The sequence below is a fragment of the Vidua chalybeata genome, chromosome 6 (assembly GCF_026979565.1).
Source record: "Vidua chalybeata isolate OUT-0048 chromosome 6, bVidCha1 merged haplotype, whole genome shotgun sequence".
Classification (NCBI taxonomy): Eukaryota; Metazoa; Chordata; class Aves; order Passeriformes; family Viduidae; genus Vidua; species Vidua chalybeata.
In genome coordinates, this window is record NC_071535.1 from 23,242,505 (window position 1) to 23,266,044 (window position 23,540).

The 23,540-nt window shown below is 49.0% G+C and overlaps 1 protein-coding gene across 1 annotated transcript in view; it reads left to right on the top strand.

Moving 5' to 3' along the window:
• LTBP2 (latent transforming growth factor beta binding protein 2) overlaps nt 1-23,540 on the top strand; it is a 72,142-nt gene that overhangs the window by 25,639 nt on the left and 22,963 nt on the right. Inside the window, exons 4-9 of the mRNA XM_053946376.1 lie at nt 7,138-7,319; nt 8,748-8,918; nt 10,493-10,693; nt 11,029-11,297; nt 12,837-12,939; nt 21,451-21,525. Coding sequence (XP_053802351.1) covers nt 7,138-7,319; nt 8,748-8,918; nt 10,493-10,693; nt 11,029-11,297; nt 12,837-12,939; nt 21,451-21,525 — 1,001 coding nt within the window. The remainder of the gene's footprint in view (nt 1-7,137; nt 7,320-8,747; nt 8,919-10,492; nt 10,694-11,028; nt 11,298-12,836; nt 12,940-21,450; nt 21,526-23,540) is intronic.

Here is a 23,540-nt window from a genome sequence, read left to right on the forward strand (position 1 = left end):
GCACTTGGGTTCTGGACTGACATGACTCTTGGCATGTGCCAGTGACAGAGTATAATTTGCAGCAGGGAGCCTGACACATGTTCCTGGCCCTGCAGCCCCACTTTGTGAGTGCTGTTTGTGCCCTCCCACACAAAGGCAAAGGGTGTCATCAGCGACACTCTGCCAACGGCAGCTCTAGAGCTCTTGAAGGGGAAGAAAGATTTGGATGACTTGCACCTTGATGTCCCTGTGATGGTCCAGGTGCCTGTGTCTTGTGTCCCATCTTGCGTGACATCTGGCTGTAGGTGTCTGTGGATCTGGCACAAAGGCACCAAGCGGTCATTCTTGTGGCCTTCATGGTACATAGATTCTGCTTGGCTCTCCCAAGAAGGTCTTAGGCCTGTGGGAGGCTGGCAGCTGCTTCTTCTGTGCAGGAGACCTTCCCTGGCCTTCCATCAAATGCTGGGGAGCATGGTCTGCAGACTTCATGGTCTCCCTCATTTCAATGGGAGGTACCAGGGCTGAAGACACCAGCAGGAGGGACAGCAGGCAGGTTTCAGTGGTATTTCTGCTGCCCATGGAGATAATAAACTGAGCCAGGATTTATGGACCTAATGTGGGTGGGCTTGAAGTCAGGTACCTTGTATGGTGTGGCTTTCCCTCTCCTCCCTGAGTCTTAACAGAGCTGTCTTCCTCGTCAGCATGTTAGTGAGCTAATTGATAATAAACTTGAGTGCTCTCTAAGCAATGCCTTTCCTGTGCTCCAGGGTCTGCTGACTGAGCCATGAATCCTTTCTGCCTGCTGAGGAACCTATTTGGAATCCAAGAATGGGGAAGTTTCTGGTTTGCAGTCAATTTACTGCTTTCCAAGGCTGGCTGCTTCTCTTTCCCCCATACACACAGATGCTGGTGTTAAGACTGCCCATTCTTCTGTTATGCTTTAGTGGAAAATCAGCAACTGCTGAGCATTACCAAGGGGGAAGTGAATCACTGATTTTGGTCCCTGTGGCCCCAAGCAGGGAGGGCATCTTGCCAGAGGGAAAGGCAGATGGACAAGACAGACACCAAGTATATTGTTCAGCATTTAAAATCCAGGGGAGAACCTGTCTGTTGCCCTGGCAGGTTATCAGGGGCTGAGCATGACTCAGGCCCTGTCCTGGCTGAGCCCACTCATCATGGAGATGCACATGCAGGCTGCAGTCTGGAGTAGCTGGGGTGGACTTACCAGTGGTGCAGTGGCTGCCCTCCGTGGGACTCTGCTCCCAGCCCCAAGGGCAGCACGTGTCCTTTCTGGGTACCTGGAGTCAGCAACTGTATGCCAAGCAGCAAGCTGGTTATATTTGGAGAGATGGAGCTTGTTGGGCCCTGAGATGGGGTTTTCTGGACCCTGGGAAGATAGTTTTTTTCTCTGAGAGCTGCTTGTCTTCAGATTTGTTTTGGCCATGCTATTGTTGCCCTTCTGAGAATTGCTCCTTAGGTTTCAATAGTCTCTGTCATCTCTCCCTGATATTCAGCATGAACATCAGAAGATTTGTTTCCAGCTGGAAGAGTAAATTTCCAATCCTCATCTCTCCAGCCCCTGCCTTGTCTGGGGTTAGTGCCCCTCCCTGCTGACCACACTGCCCAGGACTCACTCTCTCCACAGTGCCTCAAGCCATCCACCCTGCTGTGGTCTGTCAGGCTTTGGCTGGGGAGAGGGTGAGGCAGGCTGGATGAAAAACCAGTAATACTCTTGTGGTACTTGGCTCTGCATTTCCTTTACAGAAATAGAAAAAAAAAAACCCACCGTTTCCCAGCTCACCAGCAATCAGGCCAAAGTCAACAGTTGGATGAAGAGCAGCTGATAGAAGCTAAATCCAGGAAAGACTGAGGTGTTGCTGCTGGGGAGAGGGAAGTGCTTTGAAGAGTTTGCCACCTTTGCCTCAGCTCCAAGGAGGATGCCTGGTGTTAAGTCACTAAGAGAACAGTTTGCCCACCTGTACTCCCTCTGGCATTTGCTTACCCAGAGAACTATGGTCATCAGAAGTGATCAGAGATTTGAAAATGCTTTCTATATCCAGTGCGTTAGGAACAGTATTGTTTTCTGGATACCTCAGTCTCAGTGATTTAGACTTGGTTATTGTGACTCTGCGTATCTAATTTTGAAATTGCAGGCTTTAAAAAAAAACCTGTGGTTGATTCAGAAAACAGAGATCCTCCTATCCATCTGTGCAGTTTCTGTGAGTCTGCCAGCTCAGTCCTCAGTAGAGTGACAGGAAATCACTCACCTGCTCCGTTCAGAGAACAGGCACCTTGTAGGTTCATCTGGGACTGGCAGGAGAGGCACGATATCCAGAGCGTACAATATTTTTGTACCTTCTCTACCATGCTAAGACTAAAGTAAATATAGAGCAGAGTGCAAGTGGTACCAAAATTCATTGAAAATAAAATGTTTACACACAAAAGTGCTGTGGCGATGTATGGGATCCCTTGCTGAATGAAATACAAGTGTTATTTGGGTCCTGCAGGGATATGTAGCACTAGAATGTAGGGGACCAGACTTCCCTTAGTTCTCTTGACTTCTAGCCTGTGTCCTCAGGCTTATAGAGAATCCATGCCATTGACGTGCACCTCAGAATAGGGCAGCTAAAAGTGCTTTTTGGATAGTTTTGAACCGTTGCAGATGTGGGTCAGTCTGTCTGCACAGCTCCTTCCCGTCCCAAATCTCTTAATTTTGACAAGCACCTAATACCTATAGCTATTTCCATGAAGGTGAAGGTGACTGAGGTCTCTCAGTCCTCAGCTAGACCTTTCAGTTGGTAGAAATCAGCAGGAGTGCACACAGCCATGCTCCTGGAAGGAGAACTCTGCTCCCTTCCCTTCTTGCCCCATGTTCTGTCCTGGACCACTGCTACTGTGAGCTCCAGAGGCAGGTGCTACAGGACAGCCCAGAAGGAGAGGTGTCCTAGGAGTCTGCATGCTCATTTTGCCCTACAGGCTGTGCCTGACACAGAGAAAGTTGTCAACTGGTCTGATGGATGAAGAGCAGGCAGTTGTCTGTAAAAGAAGAGACCACTGCCTCTTTGCAGAGATCTGTGCTGGCCATGTGCCTGGCTGAAAGAGTGGAAGTGAGTGATACCATGTTGAGGGAGGCTGTAAGACTGAATATGAGGCCCTGGGACTTTAAGTGACTGGAACATAGTGCTTGAAGTGTCAAACTCCTCTGCCTCTTCATTGTCTCTTCTCAAGCAGGTGGAGGCATGGAGCATGGTAACACAAACTCCACACTCTGCTAATTTGGAGCTACCCCATCTGTTTCCCATCCTCACTTTTCCCTCTAGGACAGCCACACCACTGAGAGAACCTGTGGCAGTGCAGATCCCTGGGAACTGGCCAAGCTCTGGCCCTATGTTTATTAAGATCCGTCAAATGGATGGGGATTGCTAATGGCTTCTGATCAGATCTGTACTGCTGTGGTGAGCTCAGATGTATTTCCTGAGACACTTCAAGGAAGCCAGTTCCCCCAGCATGGACTGACTCTGAAGGTTTGGAGGGAAAAAACTCTGTTTTGTTTTCCCTGACCATGAGCCAGCTGCTCAGCATGACAAATTGAGATGGAAAGATGCCTTTTGCCATTGACTTCTGTGGCCCAGGCTTGAATGGTATTACTCAACTCAATCCACAAATCCCAGTGCTCATCTGCCTAGAATAGAACCAAATAAACAAATTAATTCAAAGCAAATCTGACCCCCCCAACACCTCCTCCCTGCTTCAGCTCACACTGGAATGCTTTGCCAATGGGATCTCAGTAGGATGATTTTTCCTCAAGCGTTGCACACCATAGAGTAATGTTCCTACTCTGTTTTTCCTTTGTGAAGTTGGCACTGCCCCTTGTAGTAAGGTCATGTAATCCCTCTTTCTTTGGAACTGAAATGCTAATGATTATTTTATTTAAAGCCCTTCACATGTTGTTGTTACGGGGTTTTGTGGGTTTTGTTACAAAATTTGGTAATCCTGGGAATGATGAGATGTTCCTAAAGACAAAGAGTGAAGTTCCTTCTGGCAGGCAGTGCGTAGAGCCCAGCCAAGCTCTGCTACTTGCACATAGCATGCTCCCTTTTCTCAAGGGTAGACATGATGTGAGGGTTTTCAAGCAGAAGAGCTGATATCTCCCCGTGTTATGCTACTTGTCGCCTTCACCCAGTGACTCTTCAGATCTCAGGGCCAGCACTAAGACAGTCACTGGTGTTTGGGGGAATGCACTTCTTTTCCTCAGAGTGCTTCCATCTCTGCAGTAAAAGACCTTGGAATCCCAGCCGTGTTCACCCATAGGACTCTGCTTGGGATCTTTTACTAGAGATCGGAGAACAAATGTGCCTGAGCTTCCAGGGCTTGGTAGCTCTTCCCTAGCCTCCCTAGAGTTCCATATGGCTTTTCCTTTGTCACTAACAAAACTAGAATAGCACACCAGGTGACAAAGCAGTACATAACAGGCATCAGAAGTTCCTTTTCTGGCTGCAGGGCTAAATTAGCTCAGAAGTTTGTGGGCAGGTCATGCCTGGCTGCCCGGGCAGTCTGGGGTAGGTGGTACTCTGCAGAATCTCAGGGGAGCTTCTGAAAGGGACTGAGGCAGAACTGAAATAAGGTTCATTTCTCTTTAATTATTCTGGCTAGCCTTGCTGATTATTGAAAAACAAGCATTGCTTGCCATCCTCATCTCAGTATAGATCTTGATTTTAACAAGACAAGAAATATTTTTGTCAGCACACTCTCCTCTCCTGAAGAGGTTGTATCGCGAGTTTGGGAATCCACCGCTGAGGTTTTTGCAGAAGGAAGACAGCTATACTGCTGCATGTAGGCATGCTTTCTAGTAAGGAATCATTTGGCTTCAGTTTGCAGATGTTGTTAGCTCTTTACACCTGGCATTTTGTTCCTGTGGAGAAACCTGTGCTCTCTAATCAGAGCACCTCTTCATCTTTATCCTAAATTGAAGAGATTGAATACTTTAGGTTTCTTACAGAAAGGCATTTTCACCCGTCCCCCAATTATTCTGTCATATTTTTTCCTGTATTCTCTCCATATTTTTGACATCCCTTAGAAGATGTGACATACTTTACATCACAGCTAGGATGATATTATAGCATGTATACACCCTCCTGTGATGAGGACGTGTAGGGAGGCAAAAATACCTCCCTGTTCCTGCAGTGTTTCAATGTCCTAATGTCAGGGCATTGAACTGACAGTTCATATTTAATTGCTTGTCATTAGCCCTGAAATCTTTTCTGAATTGCTGTTTTCCAGGATCATCTCCAACTATCTGCAGCTGCTGCCTGCATTCCTTCTTCCTAGAAGTGTAATCCTGCATTTGGCTCTATTAAAATCCCATGTTGCTTGGATGTATTTACCCTCCACAGAGATCCAAACTGCTCTGTGTGATTGCTCTGTTCTCATCACGATACACCACATTGCAAATTTTTGTGTCAGCAGCACACATTATCAATGTCGATTGTATGTTTATTTAGATATAAAAATATTTATTTCCAGATGAAATTCTTGAATTGTGCCAGGCCTCATACTGATCACCCTGGAACCCATCTAATTCCCTCCCCAGTGACAACTACTTCTTGTGTTCTGTTTCACAGCCAGTTTGTTATTAATTTTGCATGTGCCTGATTGACATCGTATTGCCTGTTTATTTTTTTTATTGAAATAGCATAGGCTCTCAGATCGTTGGTGTGCATGTGTCTAATTCTATCAAATTATGAAAATGGACTCCTTTGGTGAGAGTGGTTCTTCACACACCTCCTTGACTCAATGTCAGTTTGTATTCCTTTTGTTTAGTTCCCAGTTAATTGACCTGTGCATCATCTTTTCCATTGTTCAGGGCTGATTTTGGGCTTGCTGGCTGACAGTTACCTTGTGTGTTGTTCTTGACCTGCTTGAATACCAGCACAGCATGAGCACCCTTTCCATCTCCACAGATCTTATTGTTATTCCAAGCTATCCAAGGAATGTCTGCAAGGCAGAGCTGCTGTCAGCCAGTTCTCATTGAATCATCCAGTCCTGTTTGGTTTAGAAATTTGCTTCCCTGTAGACACTGTAACACATCTCCTGTGCTGACTGTGACAGAGAAGATGATAAAAACCACAGAATGGGATAGACCCCTTTGGGTACTTCAGTAGGAAGTGCCACTCTTTGCCTCAGCCACTTAGTCAGAGATGGAGGTGTTGGACAGGGTATGCAGAAGAGCTGTCAGTACTGAAGTTCAGTTACAGAGGCATCCAAGGCTGGGACTCTCAAAGAAACCCAAGGAGCATGTGGGCAGCCAACTTATTTTGGCCATTGGCTGTACCAAGCCTTTTTCCTTGCAGGTAGTGCAGGTGAGAGTGAGATACTTTTGTTGAAAAGCAGAGTACCCTCTTGGAGGCTTAGTGCTGCAGTCAGGAAATGGGAGCAAGTGCAGTAGATCAAGATCTTTAACACAAAGAGCTCTGCCTTGTGATCTACATGGCTTTATAAAAGAGTGTGTAAGAGATATGACCTTGAGAGCTGGATGGCTTCTCTATGCTTAGTCCCTTGAGAGTACCAAAAGCCATAAATGCAGTTAGTGCAGAAAGTTGTAACTGCTCTTACAGACTTGAGTTCTTGGTCATTCTCTCTTGTTTGTGACTCTCATGGGCCAAGTTTTGTGTATTTGCTGGCCTCTTCTCTGACTGTCTTACTATGTTTTTAGTGCTTGTTTGGGGCTGGGAAGGCAGGTCCTGAGAAAACTTCCACCGTAAGAACAAACGTATTTGGAGCTGCTTATGTTTGCTATGGTCAAGGAACAGACCTTGAGTGTGATGGGCAGAAGTTCTTCAAGGCAGCTGAAGTATCCCTGTGGAAGGACAGACTGATGTGATGGTACAGAGAGGGTGTCTTGGCGAATACTGTGTCCTGCCAGGCTCAGGACATGGGGCATGGTTCCTAGAGGGAAACAGTGTGCTATGGTGATGACTGAAAGTAGGGGAGGAGTGGGATCCTGCACAGGTAGATAAATCTCTGTGTCCAGGTGGCAGCTCAGGCAGCTTGGCAGCGAATGTTGCTGCAAGGTACATTGGTGGACAGGCACTGTGGGTTAGTCCACATTGTTGGACAGGCACTTGTGAGGCATATTGGTTCATTTTTTCTCTTCTACAGGATTCAGAGCAGAATTGGCTCTCCTGTCTCCCCTCAGCACACAGGGTCATCAAGGACTGTCCGGCGCTACCCAGCCAGCAATGGCCAGCTCACCTCTAATGCACTCCCCAACGGGAATGGACATGAGCAGAGCAGATCTGGCTCACATGCTGTTTCCCAGGAGCACGCCTTGTCTACAAAAGGTAAGGTCTATAGGGCAGTCCCTCTTTTGGGGCTTCTTGTTGGGGTCATGGGAAAGGGCAACACTTTGACTGGGAATCCCCAAGAAATCATGGACTCCCAGGACTGTGCTGCTCAGTGGAATGAAAAGAGAAGGTCAGCATGGGCATTTCTGGGCTTGGCAAAGAAAGGGGCCCTACTGAAGGAGGACACATCAGGGAAGCAAAATGCTGATGGCCTGAGACAGGAGCCAGGGGATATGACAACTGCATCTCAGAGATGTTGAACATCACCCCAGCACACTGCCCTGAAGAGGAATTGCCTCAGTCTATAGGAATGGTGTCTTCCAGCTTACTCCTCAGTTTGAGAAGCTCTCAAGGTCAGATTGTGCAACCAACATCTATTTCTTCCCTTTGGCTGCTGCCTTGATGCCTTCTGACATGAGCAGGGATTAGGCCGGGCTGCTGGGACATGCAGATGCTGAACTCAATGCTTTCCCAGCTAGGACAGATGCCAGTGGTCTTCTGCAGCCTGGTTCACTCCTGAAGCCATGATTCCCCAAGGAAGCCCCATGTGGCACCTCAGCCCCTATGAGTAGGGCCATGAACCTGGTTGAAGCTGTAATCAGAAAGTGGGGATTGAAACAGGGAGTGGGGTGAGCACAGCAAGGGCAGCACATGACAGTTCCATCGGAGTGGGATGGAAGGCTCTGGTGTCAAGCCAGCTGGTTACACAACAGTTCTGTCTGTTGACCATTTTCCAGAAGTCCCAAAGAGCTCTGAGTGTGATTTCCTGTCATATGGGAGGATGGTGAGGGACCAGAAAAGGACCATAGCTGCAGGAGGTCAGGGGACACTTGTAGGGTGACCATGGTTTTCTTAAGACCTGATGCTCTCTCTTCTGGATGACAGTGTGTTTATGTGGAAAGACTTACAGGTTTAAGAGCAGCCAGTCTTCTGACTACTGATGTGGCTGGAGAAAGAATATTACTTAAAGTGGAAAAACTCCCTATATGATGGTTAGTTAGTGCATGTGTGTCTCTTCATACTGTTATGCCACTCCAAATGGGCAGCTTGCTGCTTGCCATTGTTCATGTGTTGACAAACTCTTACAGATGCTGGAGCAGAAAACAGGCTGGAGTAAGCAGGGGCAAGGAGAGACAGAATCACAGGATTGCAGAGTCAGCTAGGTTGGAAAATATCTTTAAGACCGAGTCAAATCAATGATATAACACCACCTTGTCAGCTAGGCCATGGCACTAAGTGCCACATCCAGTCTTTTCTTAAACACCTCCAGGGGTGGTGACTCCACCATCTGGGGGAGGGACATAAACCCCTCTTTGCACTGGGAGTGCTTTGGAGCTTGAGCTGCGAATAACAGCTTGAGCTGCGAATAACAGCTCCCCTGGCCTGGAGATGCTGTTTCCACTTAGCACTCTTTTTCTTTCCTAGGGGCCAACCTGACAGAGAAGATTAGGAAGATAAAAATTGTCTTCACACCCACCATCTGCAAACAGACGTGCCAGAGTGGGCGCTGCTACAACAGCTGCGAGAAAGGAGACACCACGACTCTCTATAGCCAAGGGGGGCATGACCACGATCCCAAATCTGGCTTCCGCATCTGTGAGCACACCTATGTCCTTCCACCTACTTTCTTGCCTGTCTCCTGCTTTTCCTGACTTGATAGACTAAGGACTTGGGCTGCTGTAGAGAGGGGAAGCAATGGCTACTCTCAGTGCCTTGGAAGATGTCTTCTAGGGTCTTTGGGGCTTACTCTCTCTCTAGGGGAGGAAGACAGACTTTGCCTCATTGCTGTCTTTCTTGGACAAGCAGATCCTGTTTCCATCTCACCCTGGGTAGAGGGGATTGTATGTATTTGAGTCAGGTTTGCAGCCAAGCCTCACCACCTCCTTCTTCTTAGAGCCAGCTCACTGCTTTAGTTGGCATCCAGTCTTGGGGCTGACTTTCATCACCTAATTTCCTCCTGTTCTCTCCTTTCACTCACATGGCAGCCAGGAGAGCTGGCTGCAGGTTGCAAACTGTTCTTATAAGCAGGGCTTGCTGAAACCACTGCTCACCTTTCAGAGCCACTGGGATTGCTCACAAGTCACTGGGATATCCAGATGTGGGTTGGTCACTTTGTCTTGGAGCGAGCTGGTGGAAGAAACAGGCTGGACTTGTTGGGACTTATCTTCTGAGTGCCTCTGTATCCCTCAAATTCTTCTAACACTGAGAGAATTAAAAGTCTTGCTGTTGTGGACACTGATGGAAGATTGTGTTCACAGAAATTTCTGCCTAGGTCCCAGTTCAAAAATGTGTCTCCTCCCCTTAAACTGGGTGCTGGGCTTGAGCAAATGAGCTTGAAACAGGATGGGTGTTCATCCTCTGGGATGAACCTGACAAGCCATTCAGGAATGTGGAGCAGCAGTGTCTCATCTCATACTGAAATGAGTCAGGATAATCTGTCAAGGAATCCCATGCGTTGCTTGAGTTTAGTTCACATTGAACCCATGCTCTGGGTTGTTCCAAGCATGATGAGGTCAGAAAGGACACGACTTTGGTTTCATCTGTGGATGCTTTTTCTGAGCTTGTGCACATGAATTGCTCCTCATTCTTTTGTCCCACTCCACACTTCTCCTACATGAACTGCTGGCAGGGCCAGGGCTGGATGTGAGACAGGCTCTGAGGATGTGGCTCTCTGCCTGTTCTGTCTGCCTCTCCCATCCTGCTGAGTTCCCTTCTAGGCTAGGAGTAAAAACCCTGCCAAGTGGGGAGGGGGCGATTCAGAAGTGAAGAAATTGGGCAGACTTGGCTACATATAGCTGCCATGGCTCCTGACCCATTCTAAAAGATCCAAAAGATCCTGCTTTTGGTGTTGTCAGCAACACCACCTTGGCAACCCCTCAGGACATGGGTGGCCCAGCCTGGCTGTGGCCCCAGAGCCCAAGGGAGGGTTCATCTTCTTCAAGCCATGACTCCAGTTGTGAGCAGAGCCTGGGGAAGATGGTGTTGCCCAGCAGGGACCTGAGCCTGCCTCCAGGCTGCAAGTGCTGACCCCAGCCCAGTGCTAGACGTAGTCCTTGGGACATCATGGGGTTAGTGCTGTCCAGGTGCAGCTGTCTGGCGTCCTCCAGCTGCCCTTGGCTAGAGCCAGTGTCTCAGTTTCCCCTCTAAGCAGACCTCTCTCTGCCTTGCAGATTTCTGTCAGATCCCCTGCCTGAATGGAGGGCGCTGCGTGGGCCGGGATGAATGCTGGTGCCCCTCCAACTCCACAGGGAAGTTTTGCCACCTGCCAGCTCCCTCTTTGGAAAAGAAGCAAGGAGGAAGAGGCCCAAAGACCCCAGCTGGCAGCTCCATGAGGCACTCCACATATACCCTGCCCTTGTCCAACCAGCTTGGTGAGCATGGCCGATGGCTCCAGACTCCACATTTTACTCCTACTTGGGTGCTCCTCAGATCTTTTCTAACAGGCCTGAGGAAGCCACTACCTCCTTATGTTTGCTATTTCAGGCCATTGTTAGACAGGAGGTTTCCCTAGTTTCTTGTGGTGATTTTGGTAGGTTTGTCCTCTTTTTAGGCCAGAGAAATATTTTCTCTTAGATGCAGTCTTCCTCTAGATTTCCTGGTGGGCTCACTCTACCTCTCCTCCCATTTGACTTTGTTCATGATGATACTCTTTGGGTGCCAAACTGTTGCCAGATTGTCACAAATGTGGTGTAAACTCATCTTCCAGCTTCCCTAAACCCTTCTCTGGTGAACGTCCACATCAACCACCCTCCAGAAGCCATTGTGCAAATTCACCAGGTGGCCAGGGTGCGGGCTGATGCAGAGGCGTCGGAGGAAAACAGTGTGGAGGCAGCCCTGGTGCCTCAGCTGGCTGCTGTGCCCTGGTACTCCTATTCCCATGGGAATGGGAACAGCATTGCCACTGAGAGCAGGCAGCAACAGCAGAGAGCCCCAGGGCTGCTGGGGAGGTGCTTTCGGGAGGCTCTCCATGGGCAGGTAAGAGGTCATCTGCAAGCGTTGGTGTATTTCTTGTTCTGGGGTAGGGGAGCGTTGGCTTTTGGGGTATAGGGGGTGGCTTTATTCTGTGAAGCTGTTCAGCATCAGCATGGGCATCATGCAGGTGCCATGGGCACAGGCAGCAATGTGTTAGTACTTGGGAAGAAAAAATTTCCTTGTTTTAATCCAACAGAGAGACCTCACTGCCTTGCCCTGACCAGGCTGTGCCCTGGGGCAGCACAGCCCAGACTTGATGGCTTTCACACACAGTCTGGTTTTAAAAGGGTGCCCTATTTATAGCAACATTTACAGCCACGCTCTGCGATTATTGTAGGAAACATATAAAACATAGGAAAATTCCTTTGCCTCTCAGACGATAAATGGAAGTCTGATTTCCATGGAACCATGCCTTCCTGGAGAGCTCGACTGGGGCTTGGGAAGCAAATGCACGTGAGGGACTTTCTCACCCCTGTCCCACAGTCATCGTAATTTCTTATTTTGTCTTTCCCCATATGTTTCTCTTGCGTCACTGGAAAAGCATTGGAGGTTTTTGGCACCCACAGGAACACCTGTGAGCTCCCTCAGAGCAGTTCATGCTCAGAGAGACCCCCAGCCTGGCAGGCTAGGACTCAGTCCCCTCCCCACTGCTCCCCAGCCTTTTTGGGGGGGCTGCTCCCAGTTCCCATCCCATCCTTTAGACACTCCCATCCAAGTAGTTTCTAGCAGGAAATATGCTTAGCCATTCTCTAGTGCAAAAATAGAGGAGATCAGAACCTGGGGCTGGAAAAGCCCTGCATCTCTGTGGGGAGATGGCAGTGCTGCGACCTTAGGAGCAGAGGATGATTATGAACGGAGATGCTTATGGATGCCTGGAGAGGCTGTAAGAGATGCTCTAGGGGCGGCAGGGGTTACCCTTGCTATGCTCACAGCTCACCCGGCTGGGCTGATGCCGTGCCTGGGAGAGGGTGAGGAGTTCGGCGGGGAGTGCCTGCCTCTCCCGCTCCGCCACAGCCGAGCCGATCGGTATGCGAGTGCTGGGCAGGCGGCCACGCGTGCCTGGACGGGCGCCAGCTCCAGCCTGTGGCCCAGCGGCTCCGCTCTAACGGGGAAGCCTCTAATCCAGAGGGCCTTGCCGAGAGTGGGGGGAAAGAGAGACTCATTCAGCAGAGGAAAGTGCCTGAAAACAAGCTCCCTGCCGGGCTGGAGTGGTGCACCCATTTCACTGGCTAATCAGTCAGGCAAGGGGCTGATTCTGGGGCTTTGCCAGGTGATATCATCTCTGGTTCATCTCTGCTCTGTTTGATGGCCCCTTCCCCTCTGAAGGGTGCAATCAAGGGAAGTTCTGTCTGCACAACTTTTTACTATCTTAATCCACATCCCTGGTCCTGCTGTGTCCCAGTGCAGAGCTGTGCCAAGAGGGCTGTGCCAGCCTCTGACCCCAGACGGTTGTTCCCTGTGCTGGCTCTGCTGCTGTCCTACCAGCTGGGCACACGTTTCTTCTGCATCCCACAGAAGCCTGATCTGCTCCTCTCTCCACAGTGCACCAACCCCCTGCCAGGGCTAACCAAGCTGGAGGATTGCTGCGGCAGTGTGGGGCTCTTTTGGGGCATGGACCAGTGCCTGGCCTGTCCCCCCCGGCCAGGTGAGTACTGCTGCTGGCCAGGAGCTGGGACACCGTGAGGGACAGCCTGCACCCTCGCTGAGCAAAGAAAACCGGCTGCCTCGTGTAGCTGAGGGAGGGAGCAGAGCTCGGGGTCTTGATACATGGCTCTCCTTGGCCCAAGATCCTCGGGGATGGGCAGCATGTCCCAGGTGAGTGCAGGGTCATGCCCCAGCCCACCAGGGAATGGTGCTCTGGGTTGGGTGCTGGGCCCAGGCTTATGTGGCCAACGGTTCCCACCATGCTAGCCCCATTCAGAGGGAGAAACAGGACAAAAGCAGCCGTGGTTTTAGGAGGTGCAGTTCTAGGTTGGAGAAGGAGGCTGCAGACTTGGCCCTATAGAGTTACAGGCTTGCTCTGGGCCCAACACGGGTTTGGCAGGGGCTCTGGAAATAACACTACATCAAACAATTGGCAGGAGCACACCCGGGGTCCGTTCCAGGGGCATGGGCGTCCAGCTCTGTTTCTGCTGCACTTGGGAGCTGGACAGACTGATCTAGCAGGAGATGGGGATTCCTCATCTGCTCTGCTCAGGGTGCCTCATGACAAGCATGGCCCCTTGCACCACAGTCACATCCTGTGTTGCGGTGGAGAAGCCATACAGGAGGACTCCTGGCTGGAGAGGAGGCAGTCTTGTGGGCACAATGGCTCCAGCATCCAGTGCTGGCTGGGTGTGGTGCAGGGCAAGGTGCACTCCCCTAGTGGAATGTGCGCAGGGACTTGCTCACCTCTTCCCTGCCTGTCTGCCTGCCTGCTCAGTCACATCCCTTTCACAGATCAAAGAACTAAAGAAAACAGACCCCATGGTTCAGGAGACTTTGGACTCCTGAAATACAGTGTAGGTATCCAAGGCAGCAGGTTTTGCAAACAAGTGTGGTGTTGTTGACTTCTAGCTCTGCTCGGAGTTTTTCCTGCTCGCTTACACACACATTCCCAAGAGCTGAATTTGCGTCTCATTATCCTCCCTCAATTCAATTCCTACTCAGCCAGGGGTAGCGCTGACTGGAGCCAAATTCCTTGCAATCACAGACGAGGTTGTCAGCATCCTGGAACCCAGTCCAGATCTTGGGAGCTCTGATTGCTGTCATCTTCCCAAGCTGCATGGATGTGCTGTGGCCTTGGCCATGCTACTTCTTGCCTGCCCTTACCCATGTGCCAGCCCCAAAAAAGTCTTAAGCATTTGTGGTGTGGGGGTGACCCTGGGGTCTGCAGGTTCAGTACAGACAAGGAAATGCCCCACATAGGCCTCAGCCCCTCTTCTTTGTCCCTGACCTTCACAATCCCAGTCATGGGTTTCTCTTCCCCATCCCACAGCAGTCTCCCTGTTTCTCAACCGTCTTTCTGTGGCCCCTCCATTAAAAAGCAAGGGAGCTGCTTAATACTTCAGTTGGGCTGCAGACTGCTGCAAAAACTCTGCACTTCTTTTCTCCTTCTCCATGCCAGGATGCAAGGTGATTGCAGAGAATGCAGCCAAAGCTGCAGCAGTGATTTGCTCCGCTGCATTTAGAGCTTCAAAATGTGTCTAATTTCAGGCTTCTAAGATGTGAAAACAGACACAAAATACCCCCATGTGCTCCTCGCAGTCAGCCAACCAGTAGAGCAAATGCACTTAAGACATGACTCCTAGCTGCCAGCAGGCTCCACAGCTCACAGCTCAACGCATGCTCTGTGTCCCAGGAGCAGTTGCAACTCAAGGCAAGTTGTCACTGTTGGTCTTTACTGAGTGGACAGATGCTTGTCTGGCTTTGTTTTCAGACTAATTCCAGGGATATATGAAAAATGTATCCATGTGTGTCTTTTGTATTCCTGTGCCACAAGAAATTCTTTCTGGCTTTGGGTGATAAAGTTCCTCCTTGGAGACTTAATGGCTCTTGTGATTTTGGCAGGAATTCAGGCTAGCTGAAGGAGCCATTTTCATCCTGTTCAATGGTATAAAAGTATCTTCCTGCTTTGTAGGAAGCTCCTGGTAAGGAGCTGCAAGGCAGACACATGATGGAGACAGCCTAAGAGAGCTCAGGTGTTTTGGAATGAGAAGCCCAGGTAGATGGCATTCCTTTCTCTGGCATGTCGTCTTCATACACAAGACAACTGACCCCAGAGTGGAGTCAGTGAAACAGATCTTTCTCAGTGACCTTACTTCTTTAACAGAGCCGCCAAGCACTGTGACCTGTCACTGCCTTGTACCTTGTCTGCCAGGTTTTCCAGTTCCATGCCAGTGTGAAGGCATTGTTCCATGTACTTCCTGCCTGTAGACCACATCCCACACTCACATTCCTTCTGCCTTCTGGTCTTGCTGGCCTGTATTGTGCTCACTCAAAGTCACTGGGCTGTAGTTCAGTGATCTGGTGTCTCGTGCACAGAGATAACATGTCCAGTGTATGTTTCCAGCTTTCTTCTTAGCATTGTGATCTTCAGAGACAACTCCTTACTCTCATGTGTTCCAGGGAAGCGTGCACCAGAGCAGACTTGACAGCATTGGGAATTTCATTCCAGCAACTAGAGACAGAAATGGCAGAAGCTAGTTCAGTGTAAACACTTACAAACGTACAGAAGTGCAGCCAGGCAAGAGCTAGACAAATGGGGAACTTGTTTGGATTGACTGTCTGCCCGAGACACTGATTGTTAGTAGAGTCTGGATACGTCCGGATGTCTCCATCGTCTGCAGCTTTCATGTTTGGTACGTATTTGTGTGCAGAAAGACATCAGAGAAGATGAATAGGAGGCAGGCATCTGTCCGAGCAAACTTACCATGACCAAGCCTCACTATTTTTTATGTTTTGCTCAGCATCAGAAAAGCCAAGGCACTCAAATGCTTTGTCTGCATCCTAATGAGACCACGTTAAAAGCTGTGTTCAAAAGTAAGGGTTGACCTAGACAGGACTCTCTGTAGTGAGTGTTACTTTAGTCTTAGATATTTCCTTAGGCCATGCTCAGGCTGTATGGTTTGCTGCTGGGGGGCTGTATATTGTTAAGTGTCTTCAGAGAAGTGGGCGCAGAGGTGGGCATTCCAGCAGGCTATAGTAGAAGTTCCTGGGAACTGCTGTTGCTCATGCAAGTGAGAACTAAAGATAGGAGCCCCATGACATGCCAGAGACAGCCCTGGCAGAAGGGGGAGAGTCAAGAGCTGTTGGAGCAAAGGCTGGTTGTTGCCTGATCCATGAAAGAAAGAGATGAGCCAGAGACAGGGCCCTGGAGGGTGGCAGGACACCTGCATGCTGCTATGCAGCTGCAGTCCTTCAGCTCTGGCCAGAATTTGGTGGATGAAATATGTTGTGTTGCAAGACAGGATAAATCAGGTGGAGACATTCAGTGACTCCCCTGTGTCTTTAGTACTTAGAGAAAGCAATGGAGCATACATTGAAAGGCTAGAACAGAAGGGTAGGGGCAAACAGGAGCTGGAAAGTAAAACCTGGAGAAGACTGATAGTAGGAAAAGGGAATTAGAGGCTGATGAAACAGCTGAAGTAGAAACACTAGGATGTGACTGAAAGGGAGCTCAGGAACCAGCACGGTAGCTGAGTGGTGCGGGTGAGGAACCTGCACTGAAGAAATGTCCTGTCCTCTGGCAAGCTCAGGATGTGGGGCTAGCAGCAGTTACACTGCTGGGCAGAGCTACTCCTGCTTACCTGCCAGACCATGTGTTATTTTGGGGGATACAGTGGTCTTATGGAAAGAATGTGTTGGAACAATATTAAGAGATAGTCTGTAGAAATTAAACCCAGTGAGACTGGAGCTACAGGTTGACACATACCCCGTGGCAGGTGTGGATTTGGATACTGGTTTTCCTAAAGCCTTGGCCCTTCTCAGGCACATGGGGATAAAGGAAACCGGTAGCAGAGAGTTCTGTCCAGAGGGGATCACAGCCCTGCTCTTCTACCTTCTCCCTGTCCATGAGACCACACACCTCTGGAACCAGCAGCATTCCAGGAGAACATCCATATCACTGGACACCATCTGCAGTACTGCCAGAAGCTACAAGTCTCACCCTTCTGTGCAAATGACAGACTTTCTGGGTGCAGGAGTAAACCTGCATTTTCTAGGTCCTGATTTTTCAGTGCCCTCTGTCCCTTATTTCCAGCTACAGTCAGCCTGGGCATTGGCTGAGCTGTGCACCCACTCATTGTGCTCACTGCAGATCTTCCTGGGCTGCTTTCTCTCCTCCTATGGGTTTTAACTGCATTAAGAAGCAAGTCTTTGAAGGCTATTGTTTTGTTTTTATTCCTACTCCATGTGTTTTTTCAAGTTTTTTGTCCTAGAGAAAAGTCTGAATTTCACTGGAAAGTTGGATCTTGTAATGTCTGGCTTGGCATCCGCAGCACTCCCCTAACAGACCTCCCACTGTGAGAGGGGTGGCAGCTCACCCATGGAGCCGTCGTCGACAGAAACGCCGAGTGGCTCTGCAAGCCTCACACTCCCCTGCGCTGTGCCTGCAGGCATTGAAACAGCCACAGGAAGCCCCATGAAAATCAACCCCCTGGTCTGCTCCTGGGAACAGATGGGGTAGGATACAGGAAAAAAATCCCTGGGAAGGAGGCTATAGAGGCCACTGTTACCATGTGCCACAGGGAGTCTGTGCAGAACAGTAAAGAAAGGCTGGAGGTGGGGGAAGAAGCTGAAACCTCTGCAAGGTTGTGCCAGGACCACAGAAAGCAATGCTTAACCTGGGAAAGCACAGCATTTTCAGGACTGCTTTGTTCTGCATAGTGCTTGTTTTGCTCATCATTCACGTACAGCGTTGTCACAGCAGCACGCAGCAGCACAGTGTTACAAAACTAGGGGTTTTTAGGTACAAGGTATCTTGTTGGAGTTGGAAGCTGCCTTGGGAGCAGAATGAGGATCTCTCTGTTGAAACACCAAATGACAAAAAGGAATTATCAGAGTCTTTTTCCTTCGAGCATCTTTTGCACCTTCAAGATCTTTACTGATCATGAGTAGAGCCAGAGGACTTTGTTTTCTATTGCACATGTAGCACTGGTGCATGCCCTCCCCACCACTACTATCCTAACCCTTGTTGGGGCATTGGAAAAAGTCTTGCTGGAGCCTCCTTACAACAGTCCATCCAGAGGAGAGCAGCCATGATAGACCTGGACAGAAGGATTTGTCTCTTTCCCTCGTGTCCATTCTGCCTTAGAACTCATCTGATCCCCACAGCCACAACCTACTTCTTGCTGTGGCACCTCTAATACATCTCTGAAGGCTGCTGTGGGGCCCAAACTGCTCTGCTTTTCTGCCAGTGAGCTCAGCAGCTCATGCCCTCTGTGCAGTGGAGGCTGATCTTCTCTACTTTACACTAAACCAGGCGGAGGCTGGACTGAGTCCACCACCCTCGTTTCTCCAGATGTCATAAGACCATTTACTCCAGCTCCTTTCACCTCCCAGGACTAGCAGAGGCACCACAGCGACCCTCAAGGTTTCTCAGTGAGTTGGTATCTTTAGTATGGTAGATGGAAAGAGTCAAAATAAATGGGCTAGCTTTCAGGAAATGGGCATTTTCTCACTTCTCATCTGGCCACAGGCTTGCTTCTTCCCCTTTTAACAGAGTCATATTGTATGGACTAATGTAATGTAATATTTCATCCAATAAACATTGTCTCACTTCATACCCTTGTGCCTACCACCACTAGGAGAAGTTTTCCACTTCACCACTACCCTGAGCTTCTCCAGACAGTGTTTGGGGAGCCAGGGCTATTGGGTAAAATCTCTTCTCCTAAGAAGCGATGAAAAATTAGCCTAATTGCTTAAAGATTATCCTGCTAGGTGACAAAATCCCTCTTCCCAATTTCCATATATTCATTTTCTTTCATATTATGATCTACTTGAGTATTTTTCTAGCTGGGGACAAAGATGCTGGTGGGAATACTGGGCTGTGGCTGCTTCACACTCACCTCCTTTCTGAGTCTGTGAGCTTATTGCATGCATGCTCCTTTGTATGAGCCCAGCCCTGACAGGGATGTCTGGTGCCTGCAGAGCTTGCAGAGAGCTAGAGGAAGCAATGAGGAGAGCCAAGAGGGACTCCTAATGTGCAGCTACCCGGTGACCACATTGGTTTGGCACAGTGTCCTCAGGGCTGAAATGCCCAGGAGGCAAGGTTCTGAAAGCACACTCTTGAATCAGGAACCAAGGCTCCCTGCCCTCAGCAAGCCTGAAATCTGTCTGCCTGACAGATGCAACTCAGCTGCTCCACCCCTAGCCTCAGGCTCTGGGAGAACCCTTCTTGGAGAGAGTGTAGACAGACACAGGAGACTGGGGCCTCCTCAGCTCTGGATGTGACAGATTTCTGCCCTCTTTGATCACTGGATTAGCTTTTTCCTTTTGGTGGGTTCCAGAGGAATAGCCTCCTACCAGCTGCATGAGAGAAGGTTGGATGCTAATCCCCTTTGCAAGAAACCTAGGTGTCCTAGGCTGTTTTTTTCAGGAGGTTTTGGCCATCTCTGTTGTCATTCAGCAACATCTGAGCTTGTGGAAGGAAATAGTCCTCTATTCAAGAAACCAAGCACAAAGCTGAGAGTTAATAGCTTAAAGCCTCCTGCAGCCACACGCTGTCTTCCCTTGTGGACAGATCCTGGCAGCCTCTATCCAATACTTCAAAACTCTCTTGGTTCCCCTCTTGGTACAGAGAGATCTGCTCACATTAGAATTATTCTTTCCAGGGAACATGGGTTTCTTTGCAGAGTTAAGATGATTATCCGTAGCCTCACAAGCAATTTGCTGAAGTAGAGAGGTTTCTCCAAACTGGAGTTTGGTAAGTGCTAATGTGGCACAGACACAAAGGTGCAACTCATATGCCCACCACTGGCATTTTCTGCCTTGCCCTCTCCCCATCATCATCTGTTGGAGGGATGCTGCAGAATCTGTTTCTCTGCAAAATTTTCAGAGGGGGAGCATGGCTCTGACATGTCATCACTGTTTGATCTCCAGCATGCTTGGCTTCTGCTCAGAGAGTTTGCACATAACAATGGTGCTTCATTTGAATGTCTGTTATCACATTAGGCTGAGGTTGACAGATGCTTCCAAGCACAGCTAATGCCTGTCAGCAGCTGGCAGCCCCGAGCCCACAAGCTATGGTGTGAGAGGACTTGAAATCCCACTGGCATACTGAACCTGGAACCCATAAGCCAGAGGGCTTTTTACCTTCCCAGAAGGTTGGAAAGGTACCCAGGGATTCCCAGTATCACCAGGAGCTCTCTCATCCCTAACATCCAGATATTTGTTAGCACCTGCTGCCTACAATTCATGACTAAACTGTAGAAGATAGATTTTTTGTCTTTGTCATTCACTCAGCTGCTGAGGATCAATGCAGACATGGAAAACCTTGTAGCTTCATTTAATATACCTGAGAAAACCAAGTTTGCTGTTCTCCTTCCTGGTACAGGCTGGTAATGATGTGTTCTCCTGTCTTTTATTTCCTAAGCACCTTTATCTTAGGAGGCTGATCTCTAACTTTTGCCTTAGAACTGTCCTAGAATGGCTTTAAATTGCTCTATAGAGTTCAAGTGTTCAGGACAAAGAGTTATGGGCATGCCTGCTCTCTGGCCCCAGAATGTGTTTGCAGGCTCTTTGTGGTCTTGAACTTTGCAGGGTCTTGCCAAGCATATCCTGCTGTAAGGATGGTCTCAATTTGTCCCTGGTTCTTGAAGTTGCAATGTGTAAGGAATCTGCCAGACCCTTGATATGACTATTGCCATGGAGGGCTTTCTACGTATGATACCAAGGAGTGAGCTTCTGATGCCAGGCAGGAGAAATCAAGAGTGGTTGGATATGCCTGGGCAGTCACTTAGCTGTTGCATGCACTCCTTGTTCCCAAGGAAAAGATCCAGAAAATTTAAAAGAAACCCCACCCTGGGAAAATCCCAACCTTAGGCAAAGTACCCTTCTTTCTACCCCGCCCCATTCTTACTCACTTCCCAACCCATCCACTCAGATTCCCTTTTCCTTGCTCCAAAATTCAGTGCCTAAATGTGACTTCCTAGGAATTTATGGGCCACATTTTACTTGCCTTTAAAAAATTTGGAGAAGTTTAATTGTGCGTGTTACAGAACATTTTGAAACCCACAAAACTATTTAAAGCAGAGATCTGAATTTTTCTTTGATGAGAGGGATTGGGGCAGGAAATCACATGCAGTATAAAAAGAAATGTAATAAACAGGGCCTGAGTTGTTATTTCAGCAGCATGTCAAGGACCTCAGCCATTCCTTTCACTCTGATCTCCCTTGTCATGTGCCACCTGGCTATCCAAACTGACCTAGAAGGAGACAAAGTGACACAGAGGTAGATATGAGACACAGGCAGCACCTCTGGGTCACCAGTTTGGCACTTGCCAAGAAGCAGAAGACACTGCATGAATAACGTGGCTGCTCTTACATTTCCCTCTGCCCTGGGACTCATCAGAGGCAGGCCGAGGGACCCTTTCCCTTCTGGAAGGAAGGCAGAGAAGGGAGGACACTGGTGGCTGGCTATACTGCCAATGTCCCACACTGTTTGCTTTTTTCCCCAGCACACCCTGTGATTGAGAATGGACAGGTTGAGTGTCCCCAGGGATACAAAAGGCTGAACCGGAGCCACTGCCAAGGTAAGGCTGCTGCTTTCATCTGTCTCTCTCCTTCTCATATCCACTGTTAGAGTTGAAATTATCTACACAAAATACATTTATCTAAATCCCTGGTATAGGTCTGGAAAGAATGTGATTTATAAAAATCTCCATGTTCTCATCAAGAATGAAAGAAAACCAGGTAACACAGGACTACGTGACTCTGCTGACAAGCACAGTGAGCACATAGTTGGGCCAGTACAAGAAAACTCCCCTGTTAAGTCCTACTGACCCAGTAAGGACCTCTGTTTATGCTAAGTGTGAGTGTAGAAACACTTCTTCCATGGTCTGAAGTAACAGAAATTCTGTTTCCTAAAAATATTTGTGAAGGTTATCAGATTGATTATTTATTCATTTACAAGCAGAAGAGTGCCAGTTTGAACATTGACGAGTGGGAGAGTGCCATAAAAGTGATGCCTGCTGTTCTGACTGTGTCACTTGTTCATGCTGCTGGCTCCCCTGCCTGCCCCATGCTGCCAGGATTGATCCATTTCTCACTTCTGTGGTCCCTCAGTTCCATATGAAGAAGGCACCGATCTCTCCCCTTTTCTCTCTGATTCATGTTTATTTAGCATTTCTTGGACCTACACTGCTTGTGTTTTTCTGTCCTCTGACTAAAGAGGAATTTTATTGTTCCCTTCTTGTGATCCCCGATAAACTGAGAGGTGTCATCTCACAGATGCAGCATGGAGCATCTGCTGAGATGCCGATGCCAGGGCTGGCAGTCCAATGACTAATCTCTTTTAGCTGGGACTTTCCACCATGCTTACTTAATTAATGATTCAACCTCCCCACATTGTCCTGAGGGAGAACTTTTAACAACACAACAACTATTCAGCTTGGTGCTCAGATCTCATCCCTTATGTGGCCACAGACAGCACTGTGGTTATGAGGAGCTACCCAGAGACATCAAATACAAGTTGGAGGAACAAAGCAGCTGGAGGGACTCATGATAGAAAGCAGAGATCTGCAGTGCCTGCTCTGGATTTCTGTCCCTTGTGGATCAGGGAGGAGCAGAGGGAGATGACAGTGTGGATTTGGCTAGAAAGATGTTTTTGCACAGGAAAAAGCATGAACCAGAGATTTGTGCCTCTGGATGCTCCTCTGTAAGCTGGACTGGAGAAATTCTGTTCTTCAGACACTACTGCTTCAAGGTGCTATTCCCATCTACTGTTGCAGCAGAATGTGTGTCAGGAAGCCTTAGCACCTCACATTTGGCTCCAGAGTGAGCAATTTGGTGGACAGATGTAGGAGAGGCTACATGGGGTCTTCTTTTGCCAGCCCAGGTAGGAGGGGAGACTACCTGGCTTTGTGGGCTATTGTTAAAGAACTGTGACTGGAGGAGGACCCTGGCAGAAGCCTACTTTCCTCTGTACAGTATGGACATAAAGGGTTTTCTCTAGTGCCTTCCAACAGAGGAAGAAATGTTTCACCTTTGCAGTATCTCATTTCCTTTCCTTGCTGCATCCTAATGAGCAGAACAAGGCTACAAGGAGTCTGAGCTGAGTGCCTGTCAGACCCAGCCAGGGATCCTCCCAGTGCTGCTGGGATTAGCAGGAAGAGATAATTTGGTTGCTAGACATGAGGAAAAGAGGTCTTGGAGGCTCAGGGATAGGGAGGTGTGCATGCAGAGCAGTCACAACACATGACACACCCTGGCACCTTGATGTCCATAAGTATATTTGGTGTCTGTTGCTGACCTGAGTCCTTTCTGCTGACCAAGCACTGGGGTAAACCAGCCCGCACCTTTCCCCCACAGGCTGCCTGACTCAGTGTGGTTGTTTCTGAGGAGCACTGGCAGGCTTGTGTGGCGTGGGAAAAAGCAGCTGAGGCAGCACATGGATCTCAGTTTGTGGTCCCTGAGGCCTCTCCTTATGGGCTAGCCCTAGCCCTGGCATGCTGCAGGGGGTAGGAGTGTGTAGCTCTGAGCATACCTGCCTGCTTTTATTCCCAGTGGGGACTTCCACTGTGGCTGACAGCAGAATAGAGGGATGTGG